Genomic DNA, 16,760 nt, shown 5'->3' with positions numbered 1-16,760 from the left:
CAATTACTTAACAAATATGCTTCACGAATGAATGGTATCACTGGGAAAAAAGCATTATGAAACATGAGACGTATGAAATTTTTTTTTTCATACCTAATTATTATCAAAAAGTGAATCCTGTCTGCTCTCTATTAGCAATGATGAAGAGTATAGAAAAATCAAGTGAACTGTCATAAGATATATGAATCGAAAAAGATTGAAAAAAAAAAAAAAAAAAATGAATCGAAGAAGATTTAGACTGAAAAAGGAAAAACTCACAGCCATTTAAAAGAATGAAAGAAGGTTTTATAAGACGAAACATAAAGAACTTACTCAGTGTCAAGTCGCTGGAATGACACAGTTTTAGTCATCACGACCAGCGATGCGATTAAAGGTTGTAGGTCATGGTCACTGGAGCTATTAACTAACTATATATAACTACCGAAAAATGAAAATCAAAAAGCTCGACTACCGATAATTGTAGCTAAAAGTACTAATAGACATTTGTTTAAACATATATTTTGATTCCGTTTTTTGAAGACTTCAAATTGAGTCGTACTGTAAAGACTAAGTTGCACTGTAAAAATTAAGCTAATAAAAAAGTGAAGGGTAAAGAAATTTGGAGACTATCAGAATTACGCCTCATATTATTTAACCGCAGTTCCATAGTAACGCACTTTCGCAATCTAAAACTGACCTTTAAATTTCATTCCTAGACATCTCATATATATATATATATATATACTTCTAGAAAAAAACATCTGATCTTTTCAAAAATGCTACTCGAGAGCTCTTAAAACTTATAAAATTTGTGTCCACGATACACGACTCAACCAATAAGAATAGAAAACTGAGAGAATGATGAATCAAAGCGGTGCATCACAGAAGGAAGGAAGGGAATCAGTTTTCTGTGCGAATTTCTCCCTCTCTCTCTCCTTTCCTCTTTATCTTTTTCCTTGCGTACCCAGTATAATTGCAGAAGAAAAAACTCTGCACCTCAAAAGTAAAGGAAAAACAAACGTATTTCGAAATAATAGTTACACATACATGAAAAAGTGCTGAAAAGGTTGAAGCAAAACAGGAAGTATGGGGAATAAAAGTTAGAAGCACTAAGTAAATTTCTTATATATTTAAAACAGAATTATGTGATAATAAAAATAAAGGATCATTAAATGAATGAAATTTTCAGGTTAAAAAAAACCAACTGCACTGCACAATTGACATTGACATGAATAAACAAAGCATACAAATACTTTCACAAAGCAATACGTGAAATCACACATCGAGATCACCGTTTCAAACGTGTAAAAACTTTATCACACTGCTTCTTAGTCAATGTAGCGTAAGGTAACATGCCAGCAATTAAGAAGCACTCATGTAAAGCGATGAAATAAGATGATATAATAATAAATAAATAACTAGTTCATTTGTCAAATAACCCAGAAAAATCTTACAAAAATTAAAAATCATTTGCTGAGAAAAAAAATTCCGCTTTTCATCTAGTTTTTCAAAAAAGGAGGAATAATTGGAATGTATTTTCTATTTCATTTCTCTATGTAATGCAAACCAAATAAATTTGTATGTGACATCATATTTGAGGATAAACTGCTCATTTACCTATCCACTAACATACGAATCCCAGGACTGACAGCAACCAAACAACCAATCAACCAAGCAACCAAACAACCAACCAATCGACCGTCATCACCCAATTGATTTCGTCACGAAAGTTCGAGAACATTGCAGAACGGTAGTTTGCTATTTTTGCTAACAAATGAGGAAGATGAAGAGAAAAAGAAAGGACAGTAGAGAATGGAGGAATAAAGGGGGCAGAGGGAGATGCACGTAAGAAATGATGAGGGAAGAGAAGCCAAGAAAACGAGAGAGGAAGTCTATAATGCAGAAACTCTTATGCATTAAAGAAGTTTCTCGAAAATATTGCAGCACTATGCAAATTTATCGTCTCCTTCCAATAATTTTTCCATCAATAAGGGACGTAGTTTTTCCCTTTTTTTTGAAATACCCTTTGACAGTCTTTTTTTTTAAAACTTGTAGCTGTATCAAAGCTTTTGGTATTACTAAACTGTGGAAATAATTCAAGAGGTTACAGATCACATATATGATAGTGTACATATTGATAGTAATGGTAGTTTTGTTCACGATAACATATGAAATCATTTAAGATTGTTTAATTAATCGGAAGAAAAGGATGGGAAACGTTCACATGCATACGCTCATGTTACACTTTATTTAATTAATTTAATACTGCAAAAGACATACTACAGCGTTACGTGAGCGTAACGTGACCAAAGAGAAATCTCGTGTGAGACAGAAAAAAAGACGCATTGAAATCAACTGTGGCATGAAAATTGCAGTTTTCAGCTAAGTTTTCCGTTCCGGAATGGTTGTCTGATTCAAAAAAAATGGTATTCCGAATGAGATTAATTCTCACTTCATACTTATTCGTTCATGTACTTCCAATTTATCTGTAAATATAAGATACGACTTTTCAATCTTCCTTTTTTAAATGTACGACTTGAGAAAGAAGAATTAGATAGAAATAAAAATAAAATTCTGGGGAGCGGCGGGCTGTTGGATCTGTTTGGAGTCGTAGCTTTTTTTCTAGATAGAAACGTGGAAAAAGTGTAGGATAACAGAGATAATTTATCAATATTAGAAGTAAAAATTTATTTGAAGACATAAATACAGTGCAGTGAATTTATAAATGTTTGTATAATTCATTACAAAGAAAGAAATATTTATTCAGTAATTTCAATGGAAATTTAAGTACAAGTTTTTTTTTTTTTTTTTTTTTTTGTGAAGATTTAACTTACCAGAGAAGTATACATATACGTAAATTTAATGTAAAAGATGTGCGGTGTATAGATATATGGTTGAATAAATGAGAAATTTACAGAAATGTAGGAAAGATATAATAATAATATGTTTCGTATTAATTAACACTTCAAATATAGTCTTTTCTATCTTTTGGTCAATTTTTTCTTTTTTATTTTCAGCTACGAGTGAGTTAAATGATAAGTTATGGAATTTAGGATATGATTGATTTTGTATAAATCACACTGAATAATTTACCATTTTTATGTAAATTTTGCCTTTTACCTTCCATATTTCAAAGTATAATTTAACTGTGATGGGGAAATTTTAAATCATGCAAATAAGAAAAATTAGATGAAGTGCAGTTTTATATAAAAACTGCATTTTCATTCCTTTTTATGTTTTTCAACTGCTTATATATTGATGAATTAGGAAAGTTATGCACTCATAATAGAATTTTATTTCCATCAACTTTCAACCATATACATACGATTGTTGCGAATGTATATGATTCGGTCATTTTAATAGTTTTTTTCAGCTCTATTCCTGTTAATGTTTGCTAATAGTATCCAAAACATTCATCGTAAATTGTTGTTTCCATATTAATTGGGAAATGAAGTATTATGATATAAAATATAGTAATATATTACTTGGAGGTATGCTTTCTGGAATATCGTTTCATACTGTATGTCAATTTTTTCAAAGAATTTCTTGCATATACCTTTTTATCTGTGATTTATTATTGCAAAATAGGCATTTGTGCTTTCTTTCTTTTTTTTTTTTTGACGTGTGCTGAACTTAAACTTTCAAAACTTGTAGAATGCCAAATCCGGCATTGCAATTTGATCGGACGGAATTGTTACAAAAAGCCGAACAAAGTTTGCATGCTATTGACATAATTGGAAGAAAATTAATTATTGGGCGTTCAACATGCCGAAATCCCGGTTCCGAGCTTATTTTAATACAACTTGAGGTTTTGTTTTTGTTATTATCACTGTTGCTATTGAATACATTTGCCATCTTTTTTTGGAATAACATTTTTTTTTTTTTCCATATTGAAATAAACAATTTCTAGCAAGTCATGATTATAAAAAATCACCAAGTAGATTAGCAAGTTTTCGATTTTTTTTAGTTTAATTTTTAATAATATATTGACAAGAGATATTTTGATTGGGAGTGGAATTACAGTTTTAGATGTGGAATTTGTTACATCACGGTGTACGGCTGATAGAGCATATATGAAAGTAAATATTAATAATAATAAATGAATACGGTTTATTTGGATATTGGATTTCAAATTCAGAATGCGCAATGTTCATGTTCTCTTTCATTTCACAATACTTATTGAAAATGTTCAAAAATGTGAAAATAATGCATTCCAGGCAAAATTAATTCGGCATGCTTCACAAGTATGTTATTTAAATCAGCGTTATCGAGGTACGAAATATCCATCTCTTAATGAATGGTTAACATACGTTAATCTGTTACCAACCGAAATTGTTGCTATTCTAAAATGCTTACAAACATTTTGTGTATTAATTACTATGAACGACAAAGAAGTAAGAAAAATTCATCGTTTTATTATTTTTTTTTTTTTTCTTTGAGTAATAACTTAAAGAAAATAGCTTTTGCTGTATTGAAATTACTTTTGTGACTAAATTTATTTCAAGTTTCCGATGAATCTTAACAGTTTCACTTTTTTTTTTTTTGAGGCTTGTTATTTTGTTAAATGCAAGTTGAGATTTTTTGCAATTCATCTTGTTATGGTATACTCCTAAATGAAACTGACTAATGGTTTGTGATTGTTAAAGAATTTAGAATAAATGAATGAGTAGTGGCATTTTTTCATCAAATTTAGTTTCGACGATTGTTGGAACACAAATTATTTCGCTGTCACTTACTGCAGTCATTATTTCGGTGTATTTATTGTTAATTGTAGCTTTTGGATATCTGCGAAAAACTTCGATTCACATCAGATGGCCGTCGTAGATTGCGCAAATCATCGTATTCATTGCGAAGTTATATTTCAAAATGGAAAGGTTACTTGCTGGGATTTGTTCATGTTTAGATACGATTTATTTAGTATGTATGTATATTTTTCGCTTTAGAAATATTTTATCTTGGGGTATTGGTTTGTTTAAAATCTTGAAAATTACGCGCTTATAATTTAGGACATTCCTGCATCTGATTATTTCAGTTTGTTTGTTTTAGTGGTAAACGCTCAAAGAATTTTAAGGAATCATATCTCGAAAAAATTGTATAACTCTTCAGTCTTTGTATGCTTCAAATTATTTAATTTAGAAGTGATGATGTTTTCTTGTTCATCACGGTTTTTTTTTTTTTTCTATCAATAAGATGATAGATGGTTTGCATGTGCGTGAAGATGATGTTTTTGTTAATATTCACTGTTCTGGACAGTGTGCATACGAAGTGACATAAATCGTCATTCCCCTGTTTATAGTTGTTAAATTAAAAACATTAATAAGTTGCAATATATATTGATTGTTTTGTTAGAAATGCTATTAATGTTTAATGTTTATAGATGAAGGATATGAGCCAATTCGATCATTTAGCGACAGGGATTTATGCTGGATGAGTTTTGATCATTTAACTCCGAGTGACAGTAGGCCGTTTCGATATGAAAACACTGCGGAATCGAGTGCCAGCGATTCTGGCTCAGGTTTTAATGATACTACATTTTTGTTTCCATTTTTCCAGTATTTGGTCCACAATTGATATTTTGTTTTTTTTTTTTTTTTGTTTTCTTTTCAATTGTTCAGTTTTTCAGGTGTGGGATCAAATCTCTCACAGTCATCACTTCCAACAACGACGCCACCAGCTAGCCCAAGTGTTACGATAATCAATACGACACTTTCTAATACACTTAATGTTTTTCCAAGGTTGGTGCAGTGCTTTTTTTAGGTTTCTGCAAATTAAGAATAGTAGTTATGCAAATTAGGATAGGAGTTAGTTATATCTTGAAACGCTTTCCATCTGGTCATACAATATTAAGCCTATCAATTAAGAAATTAATCCATGTCTTCATGGCATTCAATTTATGCATCAGTGTTTGAAATTTTATTTCTCATTCACTTTCGCTGCTTGGGTCTTTTTGAAAAATTGTGCATTCATAGGAGTGTTGGCGAAAAAACATCAGTTTCTAATCGTCTATCAACGACGAATTTAGTGACGGATGGCCTAATGCGTTCACATTCTCATGAATCAAATCTTCAATATACGGTTAATAATAGAGGAAATGGATTAACAAGGTGCATAAAGTTTTATATACAAAATTTAAAAAACTTTAGTATTAATGCCTTAAAACCATGGGAAATGCTAGACAATAGGTCGTGATTCTGTCGTCATTTCATGCCATAATGTCTAATAGTGTTTAATTAGCAGATGTAGTTAAATCAGTAACAAATAACTAATGATAAACTTTCATTCTATATGACTTAAGATTACTATCTCCAATGTATCAGTCTAAGCAGGAAAGTGTGCAAAGTTAATATTTAGCTGAACCCTAAATCTTCACCTAGTGCAATATAAGTAGGCGTGATTTTAATCACTGTATATAATTGATAGTTAATGTTATTGTTTTTTTTTTTAGTTCACGTTCAATTAATGATTGTTTGTCGGTAGTGGATCGTGGGGCGACTTTAAGTCCATCATCTTCGCATTTAAATTATATGAGCCAGGTAGCAAGTAAGTTGGTTTTTTTTAATTCCATATAAAATTTGATGATTTCGAAATTCCTAATTATGTTAAGGTCATAATACAAGAATCATGTTAACATTCATAGATACAATGCCTCGAACACCAAAAACTGCTCGTGCCAAGCACTCCATCCCTCATCAGTGGCATCGACGAAAAGGTTTTCGTATTTCTACTGAAAATTGTCACTTCTGTCAGCGACAGTTAAATTTTTTCAGCGAATATGAGAAATGCAAATCGTGCAAGTAAGTTTGTGACCGAAATTTCATTACTGTAAGAAAATTTATCAAGTCTTAAAGCATACTCTCTCCTTTCGCTATATTTTATCTCAAATGATTTTATCTTCAAGATTAGAATTGTGAAGATTGTAATATCTCGCTTTTGAAAAAAAAAAAATAAAACAAAAAACATGATAATGCGGATTATTATAGATGGAAAGTACATTCGCATTGTAAAGAGAAGATTGGTGATTCATGTGGCCTTACTCCTGCTTATCTCAAACAGGCATTAAAAGAAATGTTCATGAAAGACATTGGAAATGTGAGTTTACCTCTGAAATATTGCACATATTAGGAATATTTCACAATGACTGTTGTTAATTTTTCTGAAATATTGCTTTTCAGTCAGGGCATTTTGGATTCTTTCATAATTTATTGCCTGTACTTGATATAAAAATGTTCGTAAACTTTCTGCGCACAACTTCTAAGTTTCTGGGATTAAATCTACATTTTATAATCTTCAACACTTTGTAGGATGGTTGGACACCGTCGGAATACAACGTTTCATCACATCAAACGTTTCCTTTCGATCCCATGGATAGTTCATCAAGTGCAAACAGTTCAGCACCTTCAACACCGGCTTTCCCAGCTATATATTCTGGTATTTATTTACTTTCTATCTACATGATTTGACGTTGTAAAGCTGGTACTGTAGGTGAAATAGTGTCATAGTACGTTTTGTTATGATTTTACTGGTAATTTATTTACTTTCTATTTCTTTTCTCATGCTATTTAAGATTTGTGAAGTTTTAAGAAGTGATAAATTGTTGCAGCTGTCCTTCCAACATCAAGTCCATTCTTGTTGCCATCAGCACCTCCTTCATCGTACAGAAGTAACTTTGACTTTCCGGAAGCGGTTCCTGAAGTGCCTGATATTGTTGTGGAAGGTGGTTGCAGGTAAATTATGAGTAACTGTAATTTTTTATTGCTGAAGCATTTTATTTCAGAAATACGAAATTTTTTTACTAGTAGAAAACAGTATAATTTTCAAATTATTTTTCAGAGAAATCAAAGCTTCATACAAATTTGCTTAAATTTTGCAAATGATATTCTTCATTTTATATATTACAAATCAATAGTCACAGCACATAAAATTTAATGAAGTCTCAAATGTTTATAGTTGTTGTCTGTTTTTGTACAAACTAATATACTATTATTACTCTCCATGATAAGAAGGATGAAATAGAAATGTAAAATTTTCAAAATTTTGTAATGTATTTTCTTCTGCATGAAATTAATTTGTGTTGAGTGTTTCAGTGAACAGCATCGTTTAATTTCATCACAAGGCTCAGATTGTACAGTCAATTCTACTGGTACCATTGTTTTTGGTGGTTCAGAAGGTTCCGAAGGCACTTTATTCATTGAATCAGTGAGCAGTAGTGGCGGCAGTTTTGATAATAAGGTTAGATCTCACTGTTCTAGTTCTTATCACTTCAATATTGTAAGATGATTCCACGTAATATGAGTTAAGAATTTGATGCCATTTTCAGGAAGAGCTGGATAGTTTAAAGTTAAGCCCCCGCTCTAGTTGCTCATTGAATCGAGATAGATGGAGTAATGGAACGATTAGGGTACCAAATAACTGGAACGACTTCACTATTCCGTTCAGTCAAATCGAATTCAAGAAACAAAGTTTGATTGGAAAAGGGCGTTTTGGGGAGGTACTTGATCAGTGTTGTTTTTTCTTTTCCTTTTTTTTTTTTTTTCAGGATAAATTACTTTACCAACATCGATAATGCATTTAATTCTTCATTCTTACAGCATGATTAATTTTATATTTGTTGGAATAATTAGGGTGTTTGTTCAGATATCACATATGCTGTATATTGATTAAAGAAAATGTATTTTTGAATTTTATTATAATTATGAGTAATTTATTGCTTTTTAGGTCCACAAAGCAAATTGGTATGGTGATGTAGCAGTAAAATTGCTGAATATGGATCATGTAGATGAAGAAAAGCAATTAGAGGCTTTCAAGGTAATTTTTCTAGTTTGCAGCTAATACCTTCCAGTTTTGTTGTGCTTAATGGACTGCATGAATAGAAGATTCAGAAGTTTTACTCGCTCAATATTTAATAGTGGAAATTCTCGACCAGCTAGCAGAGATATAACATTTACCTCTTAGATTCGAATTAGAGCAATAAGGTGGAGCATGATGTATGCTTTCATGAATTATTTTATCCAGTTTTGTTTAATGTGTAATCAAGATCCATTTTTTGATTTCTACGTATTTTTATGAAAATAAATATTTGACATGAGAATTTAATTTCTTGCAGGTAGAAGTTGCATCGTTCAAGAATACACGACATGACAACATAGTACTCTTTTTGGGCTATACTTTTGATAAGCATAAATTAGGTATTGTTATGCATTACTGTAAAGGTCGGCCATTGCACCAGTTACTTCATGAACATTATGAAAAATTCAATTTCACTGAGATCGTACATTTTGCTACGCAGATATGTCAGGTAATCCTCTAAACTCTAAACTATTGGAAGTGAGACGAATAACTGTAAAAATGAATAAATGCAGTATCTGCATTTCTCTGCCAGCAGTGTTTATCTTATTGACTTTCACGGATGAAAAAAATTATTGGAGTGTATTTAGGGGGTATCTTACTTACATACAAAAAGAATTATTCACAAAGATCTGCGAACAAAAAATATTTTTGTGGAAAGTCGAAATCGTATTGTTCTCACTGATTTCGGCCTTTTTAACATGAAAAGACTTGGTCAGCCATACAGGTAATTTAATTTATATATTTATTTATTGTGGATTTAAGCGCGAAGCTAATGTCCAAAAATTGACCTTAGAATTTGTTAGTTTAAATTTCTTAGTATGTATTTCGAATAACATTCTTACAAATATGCACTTTCTTTGCTCTTCAAGTTAGACAACTCTATAATTACTTGGACGTTTGAGAGGATTGACCATCAATGACTTTATCCAGAGTAATGGATTTCTGGTCATAAAACTTAAAATAGCGACGTAATTATAGTTGCAATGAGAAATTATAGTTACAACACAGAAATAATTAAGGGATCATACACTGGTTGTTCCACGATACTGGTTGTCTTATGTTGCTCCGGAACTGATCAAGGCGTTATCGGCTGAACTGATCCAGTTGCCATTTACGGAAAACAGTGACGTTTACGCATTTGGGTATGCTCGTGAAAAGATTTATGAATATAGTCTTTCTTTGCTTGTAAAAAATCCACTTTACAAACGTGTTTTTAGGACTATCTGGTACGAACTAATGACGTATCGTTTTCCATTCCGAGAGCTACATCCGGATGTTATCATTTGGAAAGTTGGATGTGGTTTCAAAGCACCTTTTAATGATATTTCTGGTCCTCGGGAAGCCAAGGTAACGGTAGTTGAATTTAAGAAACGGATTAAAGCTCCGAAATTTCCGGGTTATTTGTGCATTTAATTATCTGTTTAAATGCTCAAGAGAGTTAAAGAGGTTACGTTTTAGGATATTCTAGTACAGTGCTGGGATTACACGGCAGAGGAAAGACCGACACTCCGTGATGTCTCAAGAATGCTGGAAAGACTTCCGAAGAAACGGCTGGGACGCAGTCCTTCATTTCCAGTCTCGCGAAGCTATGAATCTGTTTTTTGAATCATCGTCCGTCTGTTGTACTGAGGTGATTCCTTCTGTACATTTTCCATACCTCTCTTTGCTCTCCTCTTTCTTTCTTCTCTATTGGTTTTGTCGGTGTTATTATACTGATTGTAGTTTGAATTATGCTTTCACTTTAGGGACCTCTCTTAACATCCTGCTATTGTTGCGTGAGTTCGTACCCATTAGTATCAAATTTTAAATTTAAAAGCTATATCCATCGAATTAGCACCTAGTATCGAAAATGGAGTATATCAAAAAGAACACTGTTACTTTCGTTTGATTTATCAGTAAATTTAATCCATTGTTGAAGAGCTAACTGATAAATAACCATTAGTTAATCGTAGCTTAATGACTGTTTCTATCAGTGCTTCTAGCAACATGTGATATTCTTCTAGTATAACAGTGAGCAGTGTTGTCACTGGAGTGTGTTTCATCAATGTGATATGATTCCACAATATCAGTATTATCTTCATTATTTATCAGTTATGGGTTGTACTTAAAGCAGATTTGCTCTATCTTTTCATATATAGTATTGTTTCATATTTATTGCTGTTATTGATATATGCACTGGCTGCTGCATTGTTTATTTTGCATATTATTTGAATCTTGACGAACTTTATTTTAAGTAAAACGCAGTGATATTTGTTTTGATGTTCATTGTAAGCGGTACAAAAATTTTTAGAAATTGAGACGAATTAGTCCACAAAAACAGCTAATTGGACACTTTTTGAAGTTCTTACGAGAAGTAGCGTTATAATAATGCTAGCAATGCAATCCTTATGATCACGCTTGTAGACCTGTGCAAAATATTAAATGCTTGGGGTAAATAGTTCTGGTTCAGCATGCAGCTTAACTGACTCCACAAATGCGGCGCATAGAGATCAAACGGTCCCAATAACGATAGCCGACTATGAATTATGTTAAAATAAAAATGCGGAAGTAAATCTTGCATTTGAAGCATCGGAGAGCTTTCTTGCAAAGTTTTGTTCCGGATGCAGAACTGTTGAATGCAAAACGAAATATTCAAATATTTTCATGCATGTTTAAGTCGTAAGTGAGCGATCTATACGACGACTTTCTCTAAATGTTTGGGAATGTGGTGTTAAATCAACTATTTTTTTTTTCTTACATTGCCTTTACTGTTTACTCGTAACAGAATTGTCTATAAATTTGGGCTTAAACCATGTTGGTCGTGGAATTCCTAACTCAACAATTCGTTTTCTCTCTGTTCGGTCGGTCGAAACTTTAGCGTCTTCATTATTTTGGTCTGTCTCACTGGAGTCAGGACGTGGATCATCTTCAAATTTCACATTTGTTGATTGTTTTTCTCCAATATAAGGATTGTAGGCCATAATTTTGGATTTCATCAAGTTGGTCAATTCTTGTATTTTCTTGTAGCAAGTTGCTGTAATTCAATCAAAATGAAATTGCAATTTGAATTCTAAATAACTATATCCATTTCATAAAATACACGATTTGAACAGTTTTGCATCATCCCAAACTTGAATTAATTGTACTAAAATACTGTAGTCGATTAGAGTTCTTAATTTCCCTGCAGAATTATACTACTTTATATATTACACTACTTTGTCCCACTTTTTATTATGTCCCAGCATTCATGTTCAGACCATAACATATAAAATGAGACATCACAGATCTATAAATATAATGGATTCCATTAAAAGCATCTGTTATTGAATTTCATTTTTTAATTAAAAATAAATTAATTCTCAGAATGCTTTCAAACCAAAAGAACAGCTTCAAGGATGCATCTAAAGATGTCCTACTTTAAGAATTCACTAAACTTTACCGTAGCTAAAAAAAACTATAAGAAAAATTGAATAAAACACGATTACCGCATATTTTGTCGTAATCATGATAACTGCCACAAATATGACAGGTCACTAGTTTCGTTTTGAGTTCTAACGTTCTATGCTTATCAAATTTACGTGTCACTTTCTTCGCTGAAAAAAGCCAAAGTGATAAAATACAGATCGATGATCTTTAATCTATGAAATACGGTCTTCTAAAAGACCAAACAAATAATGTATATTTTTCATTTAAAAATAAAAACTCTAGACATCTTTATCTTAATTCTGAAACTTTCTGGACGGAAAACAGTCGATGAATATAAATCGGAACTGAACAATACAAACCTTGACAAGTTCTAATTTTCGGCACACCCCACGCGAACCGGAACTTCTTGACGATATCCTGAATATCCCATAAGCGCTCAGCGCCATCAACATTTTGCACCAAAATATCATTACAGAAAGCAAACGTTGGTTCTAATTCGTTGCTATGACGAAACCATGTATAATATCTCGTAAGATATTGTTTGAAATGTTGCATGAATCAGCTAAATTAGGAAATAAAACATCAATGGGATCATCGAAATATTGAATTCTACAGTACAGAGGTGTAAATGAAAAGAAAAAAATGCATGTAGCTTAACCATGAGTAGAAAGTACAGGGAAGGAAAATTTCCAGACAAAACCTTTAATTCTGCAAAACGCACCACATCTCATGAAACTTGAGAACCCAGCCAACCCACAAACAAAGCTTTTGCGATTTGAGAGTTCAATTTTTTCCTTTACACTTCAAGATAAACAAAGACGGAGAATATGGTCATTCGAATTAACCCATTTTTTTCTAAATTTTTCCTTCTGCAGCTTCACAGACACTGGTTCCTTGATGTCACTGCACATAGTGTAATGAAATCAAAGAAAGTACCTCATTTGTTCAGATATAACAAGGTGATGGAAACAGTAACATTGATATACGTGAAATTCACATTAATTTATTCGAAAAAATTTCTTTTTAATACGAATGAAATATAGAAGAGATATCAAGCGTTTGCTCAAAAGTCATCATCATCTTCTTCAGCCATTTCTTTCGCAAACTCCAATTCCTGAAAGTACAACAAATTTCATTTATTCATTATTTTATAACTTCTTCAATATTCACACGGCACGGTTAATAACACATATTTCACCTGCTGTTCACGCTCTCTTTGCTCCTCAATGGATTCCACCACACCTTTACCAGCTGTTGGCGGGTAACGTAATGCTTTTACTGCTTGATTGTGCAGTTCCAAACAATAACTAAAAAAACATAGTAATGAAAAATCTCATCAAAACAAAATCCAAATGCGCATATAGAACACTTTTTAATAACCGTATGCTAAGAAATGGTCACACATCGGTCTTCGAAAACTTTTCAACTCCTAAAATTCATTACCGAATACGGGTATCAAAATGCGTTTGTGGTTCCGTCGTACGGTAAATATCTTCTGTCTCCCTCGACTGCATATATCTTTCGGATGAATTCTGTGAATCAAATGTAATCGCTGCTTCAATACCGCCATCTTTGATTGCCTGTAATTATTTAATAATGGCAATAACCACCACGGACTGAAGTCCACAACAATTCAAGATTTGCAGGAAAAATTTTAGAAATATGAAAATAATTCAAACTTACTTTAGCTACCAAGTATTCCGCTTCTTGATCACTATTTAAGAGTAGTTTTTTGCAAATGTCTTTGATTGATATACAAGAATAAGCAGTACTAATCTGACGTAGTGCTGTTTTGATAACATTCTGCCGAAGACGGACAATCAACGTCAAAGTTTCATCAGGTCCAAAAACATGCACTGCATGTTTGTTCAACACTTTGTTGAATAACAATAAATCACCCAAACGAACAGCTAAAAGAAAGCAATCCGTTTCCTTCAAGCTAAGAAGATTTAACCGCCACAGCTACAATCTTGGTTGAATCAAATTTTGTGGAATAATTTTGCCAAAAATGCATATTAATTTTTGAACTGAAAAAATTAAGGTTTACAGCTTTTACTACAAACGTCCAGAAGCATAAAACATAAAACATGTTTGGGATCCACAATTACTTCTTGCCTAAACTTGCATGGAAAAACCACCTTGAGTAAGTTCGAGATACGGCGCTAGTGTTTTTCGATATATTGGCACGCGAAACACGGATCGCTCTGGGATTTCACCTTGTAGTAAACTGATCACAACAATCCATTTTTGTACCTAAATGCTCAGTTCAAACAATCGTTGCTCGAATAAAAAATTTAATGGAAAACTGAAATTTAGAAACTTAGGGAATTTATGACTCATGCTTTTTGTTCTTCTAATACTCATTTTTTCTGAAAAAAAATGTGTTCATACATTTTGCTTAAAACCTATAGCAGCATCCTGAGGAGCTTTACGAATTGCTTGCATGAAGTAACCGGCGGCAGCAGTATAATCCAACTGCATCGCTTTGATTCGACCTTGATAATAAAGAAAACGTGCCAAATCATTATTCGACGCACCCTCCGGAAATGTCACCTTAAAAAACAGCATTTTTTACGTTTATTACGTTTATGAAAATGAAAGTTTTAAGATTTTTTTTTGTTTTTTAAAAAATAACTTTCCATAACTTTATTTTGTATCGTTTACTCATCTCGACGATCTTTATCCTTTTATTTCTTTTATTGCTTCGTGACGAAAGAAACTAACTTTTGAAACAAGCATAGCCGCAGCCTCGTAATGTTTTCCAAGCAAATAGGCACGCAAAAGACAGACAATCAACACCGCCTGTGAATCATATTGTCGACGAAGTGTTGCTGTCCGAAGACGACCATTCAGATAACTAAAAGCTAGTTATTTATTATGCTTGATGAGAAATACTAAAGGATAAAATTCTCGACATATTTAACTCACTTCCAAATTGATCCCTTCCTCTTCATATTGAAGAATCCTGCATCTTCAACACCTAAATAATACTCATTTCTACTGAAACTTATTTTTAGTCACTCATATACTTCAATTTGCTTAGTAAACTTACGCTCTTAACTGGTCGAGTTTATTCTTTGTTTCGTAAATGAGACACAAGTAGAAGAATGCTTTCGCTGCAATGGAATCCAAAGAACGTTTCTCGTGAAAGTCAATTCTTTCAATTAACGTTTCCACACACTAGAAAACAAAGCTGATTTTATCCTCTTCAAGAGAGAAAAAATTACAGCATAAAACATCAAGCAACATTTAAAAAAAATGAGGTGAAACCTTTTCTGCTTCTTCTAGTTTCTTTTGATCAACAAGATGAAGCAAGACAAGCAAGTGAATATAAAGCTCCACTTCCGGCGGCGGAGCAATACATGGCTGAACACCCGAACGTCTAGTAGGTCGTGGTGAACGTCCACCTTTACTTACATCCACTTCCATCTGGAACATAAGGTATGATTTTTTTTTTTCTTGCTTTTACCAATTTGCGATACGAAGTGAATCAAATCAATGCATATACCGGTTGAACAAGGCCAAAAACACTTGGAGTAATCGGAAGCCACGATATGAGTTGATCTCGGATTAGCGGTAACGCCATCAATTGTGAAGTGATCAGCTTTTTAAGCACATTCCCACTTAACTGTTTTCGAGTCTTGTGCAAAAGTTGTATCATTCGTGCGAGTACATGCAGTTCGCCCTTTTCCAATTGTGAACACCATGTTCGCAGATCTGAAATTCATTTCCTAATAATGCATTGATGTATATACTGCAGTGACTTTTAAAATTTCAGAATACTTTTTGATAACGCATAAAATTTCCTTCTACAATGTACACAACTTACCGCTTTTTGAAAAAAAAAAAAAAAAAATTAGAGATTCAATCACAAAAGTATTCCATCGGATTCATCCTTTTGTATCAATATTCAGAATGTCCCTAAGTAATTATGTCCAGCAGAACACATTTGAACATCCTCACACATTCGTCTTACCTTTTTTTGCGTAACTTTTTGTTGTGACATCCGTACCATCAGTTTATTATTTATGCATCTAACGACTGAGAAAAAAATACAATCTTCCTGACTCAGACTACTTCACACGTTCACGTTACACAGTAATTATCGTAAAAACCTAGACTTTCAAATACAATCTGCCCAGTGCTTTCATCAGCTTTCCTACCTCCCGGATCTCCACTTTCACTTATTCAGTACAGTCACTCTTCCTCCTTTCTTTCTGACATGCCTTCAAACTTCTGATATGATATATAATACAATACTAACTTTCTAGGATTGCAGCATCAGGATCATCTACTTTTGACATGTCGTCTTTTTCTTCACTTTTCGCATCGCCACTTTCTTCTTTTTCGTCATTGGTATTCTCTTTTGGTTCATCTATTTCCATCTTCGATACCATTTTTCCCTAAATATTTCCTATTAAAAAAAAAAAAAGGAGAGAAAACATTTAAGTGATAGCATAATGTAAAACACAGAACAAAATAAAGTGACGTAGGTTTAACCAGCACTATACAATAGTGAGTATGTAAAT

General features: G+C 32.6%; 3 protein-coding genes across 3 annotated transcripts; 1 reads left to right on the top strand and 2 right to left on the bottom strand.

Moving 5' to 3' along the window:
- Positions 1–3,634: 3,634 nt before the first annotated feature.
- Positions 3,635–10,431, top strand: Bm3327 (Protein kinase domain containing protein; the record flags this gene model as incomplete). Its single annotated transcript, XM_043076568.1, has 19 exons — positions 3,635–3,787; positions 4,197–4,373; positions 4,754–4,853; positions 5,357–5,494; positions 5,603–5,714; positions 5,949–6,083; positions 6,425–6,519; positions 6,617–6,773; positions 6,960–7,068; positions 7,281–7,407; positions 7,580–7,703; positions 8,064–8,208; positions 8,297–8,467; positions 8,695–8,784; positions 9,083–9,274; positions 9,414–9,550; positions 9,846–9,968; positions 10,044–10,173; positions 10,285–10,431. The coding sequence occupies 19 exons, from the start codon at positions 3,635–3,637 to the stop codon at positions 10,429–10,431; spliced, it is 2,562 nt and encodes an 853-aa protein (XP_042932502.1).
- Positions 10,432–11,570: 1,139 nt separating this feature from the next.
- On the bottom strand, positions 11,571–12,786 carry Bma-mrpl-32 (ribosomal protein L32 containing protein; the record flags this gene model as incomplete). The annotated part of the gene is made up of 3 exons (XM_001896058.2): positions 11,571–11,839; positions 12,291–12,398; positions 12,591–12,786. The coding sequence occupies 3 exons, from the start codon at positions 12,784–12,786 to the stop codon at positions 11,571–11,573; spliced, it is 573 nt and encodes a 190-aa protein (XP_001896093.2).
- Positions 12,787–13,294: 508 nt separating this feature from the next.
- On the bottom strand, positions 13,295–16,628 carry Bma-rpn-3 (putative 26S proteasome non-ATPase regulatory subunit 3, putative; the record flags this gene model as incomplete). The annotated part of the gene is made up of 11 exons (XM_001896057.1): positions 13,295–13,345; positions 13,430–13,538; positions 13,675–13,811; positions 13,915–14,141; positions 14,370–14,484; positions 14,623–14,784; positions 14,956–15,088; positions 15,284–15,411; positions 15,502–15,660; positions 15,740–15,948; positions 16,496–16,628. The coding sequence occupies 11 exons, from the start codon at positions 16,626–16,628 to the stop codon at positions 13,295–13,297; spliced, it is 1,563 nt and encodes a 520-aa protein (XP_001896092.1).
- Between the last annotated feature and the right edge of the window lie 132 nt (positions 16,629–16,760).

This window comes from Brugia malayi (assembly GCF_000002995.4).
Source record: "Brugia malayi strain FR3 genome assembly, contig: Bm_v4_Chr1_scaffold_001, whole genome shotgun sequence".
Taxonomy (NCBI): domain Eukaryota; kingdom Metazoa; phylum Nematoda; class Chromadorea; order Rhabditida; family Onchocercidae; genus Brugia; species Brugia malayi.
The sequence above is the reverse complement of the archived record's forward strand: the minus strand, read 5'-3'. Positions and strand labels throughout refer to the sequence as shown.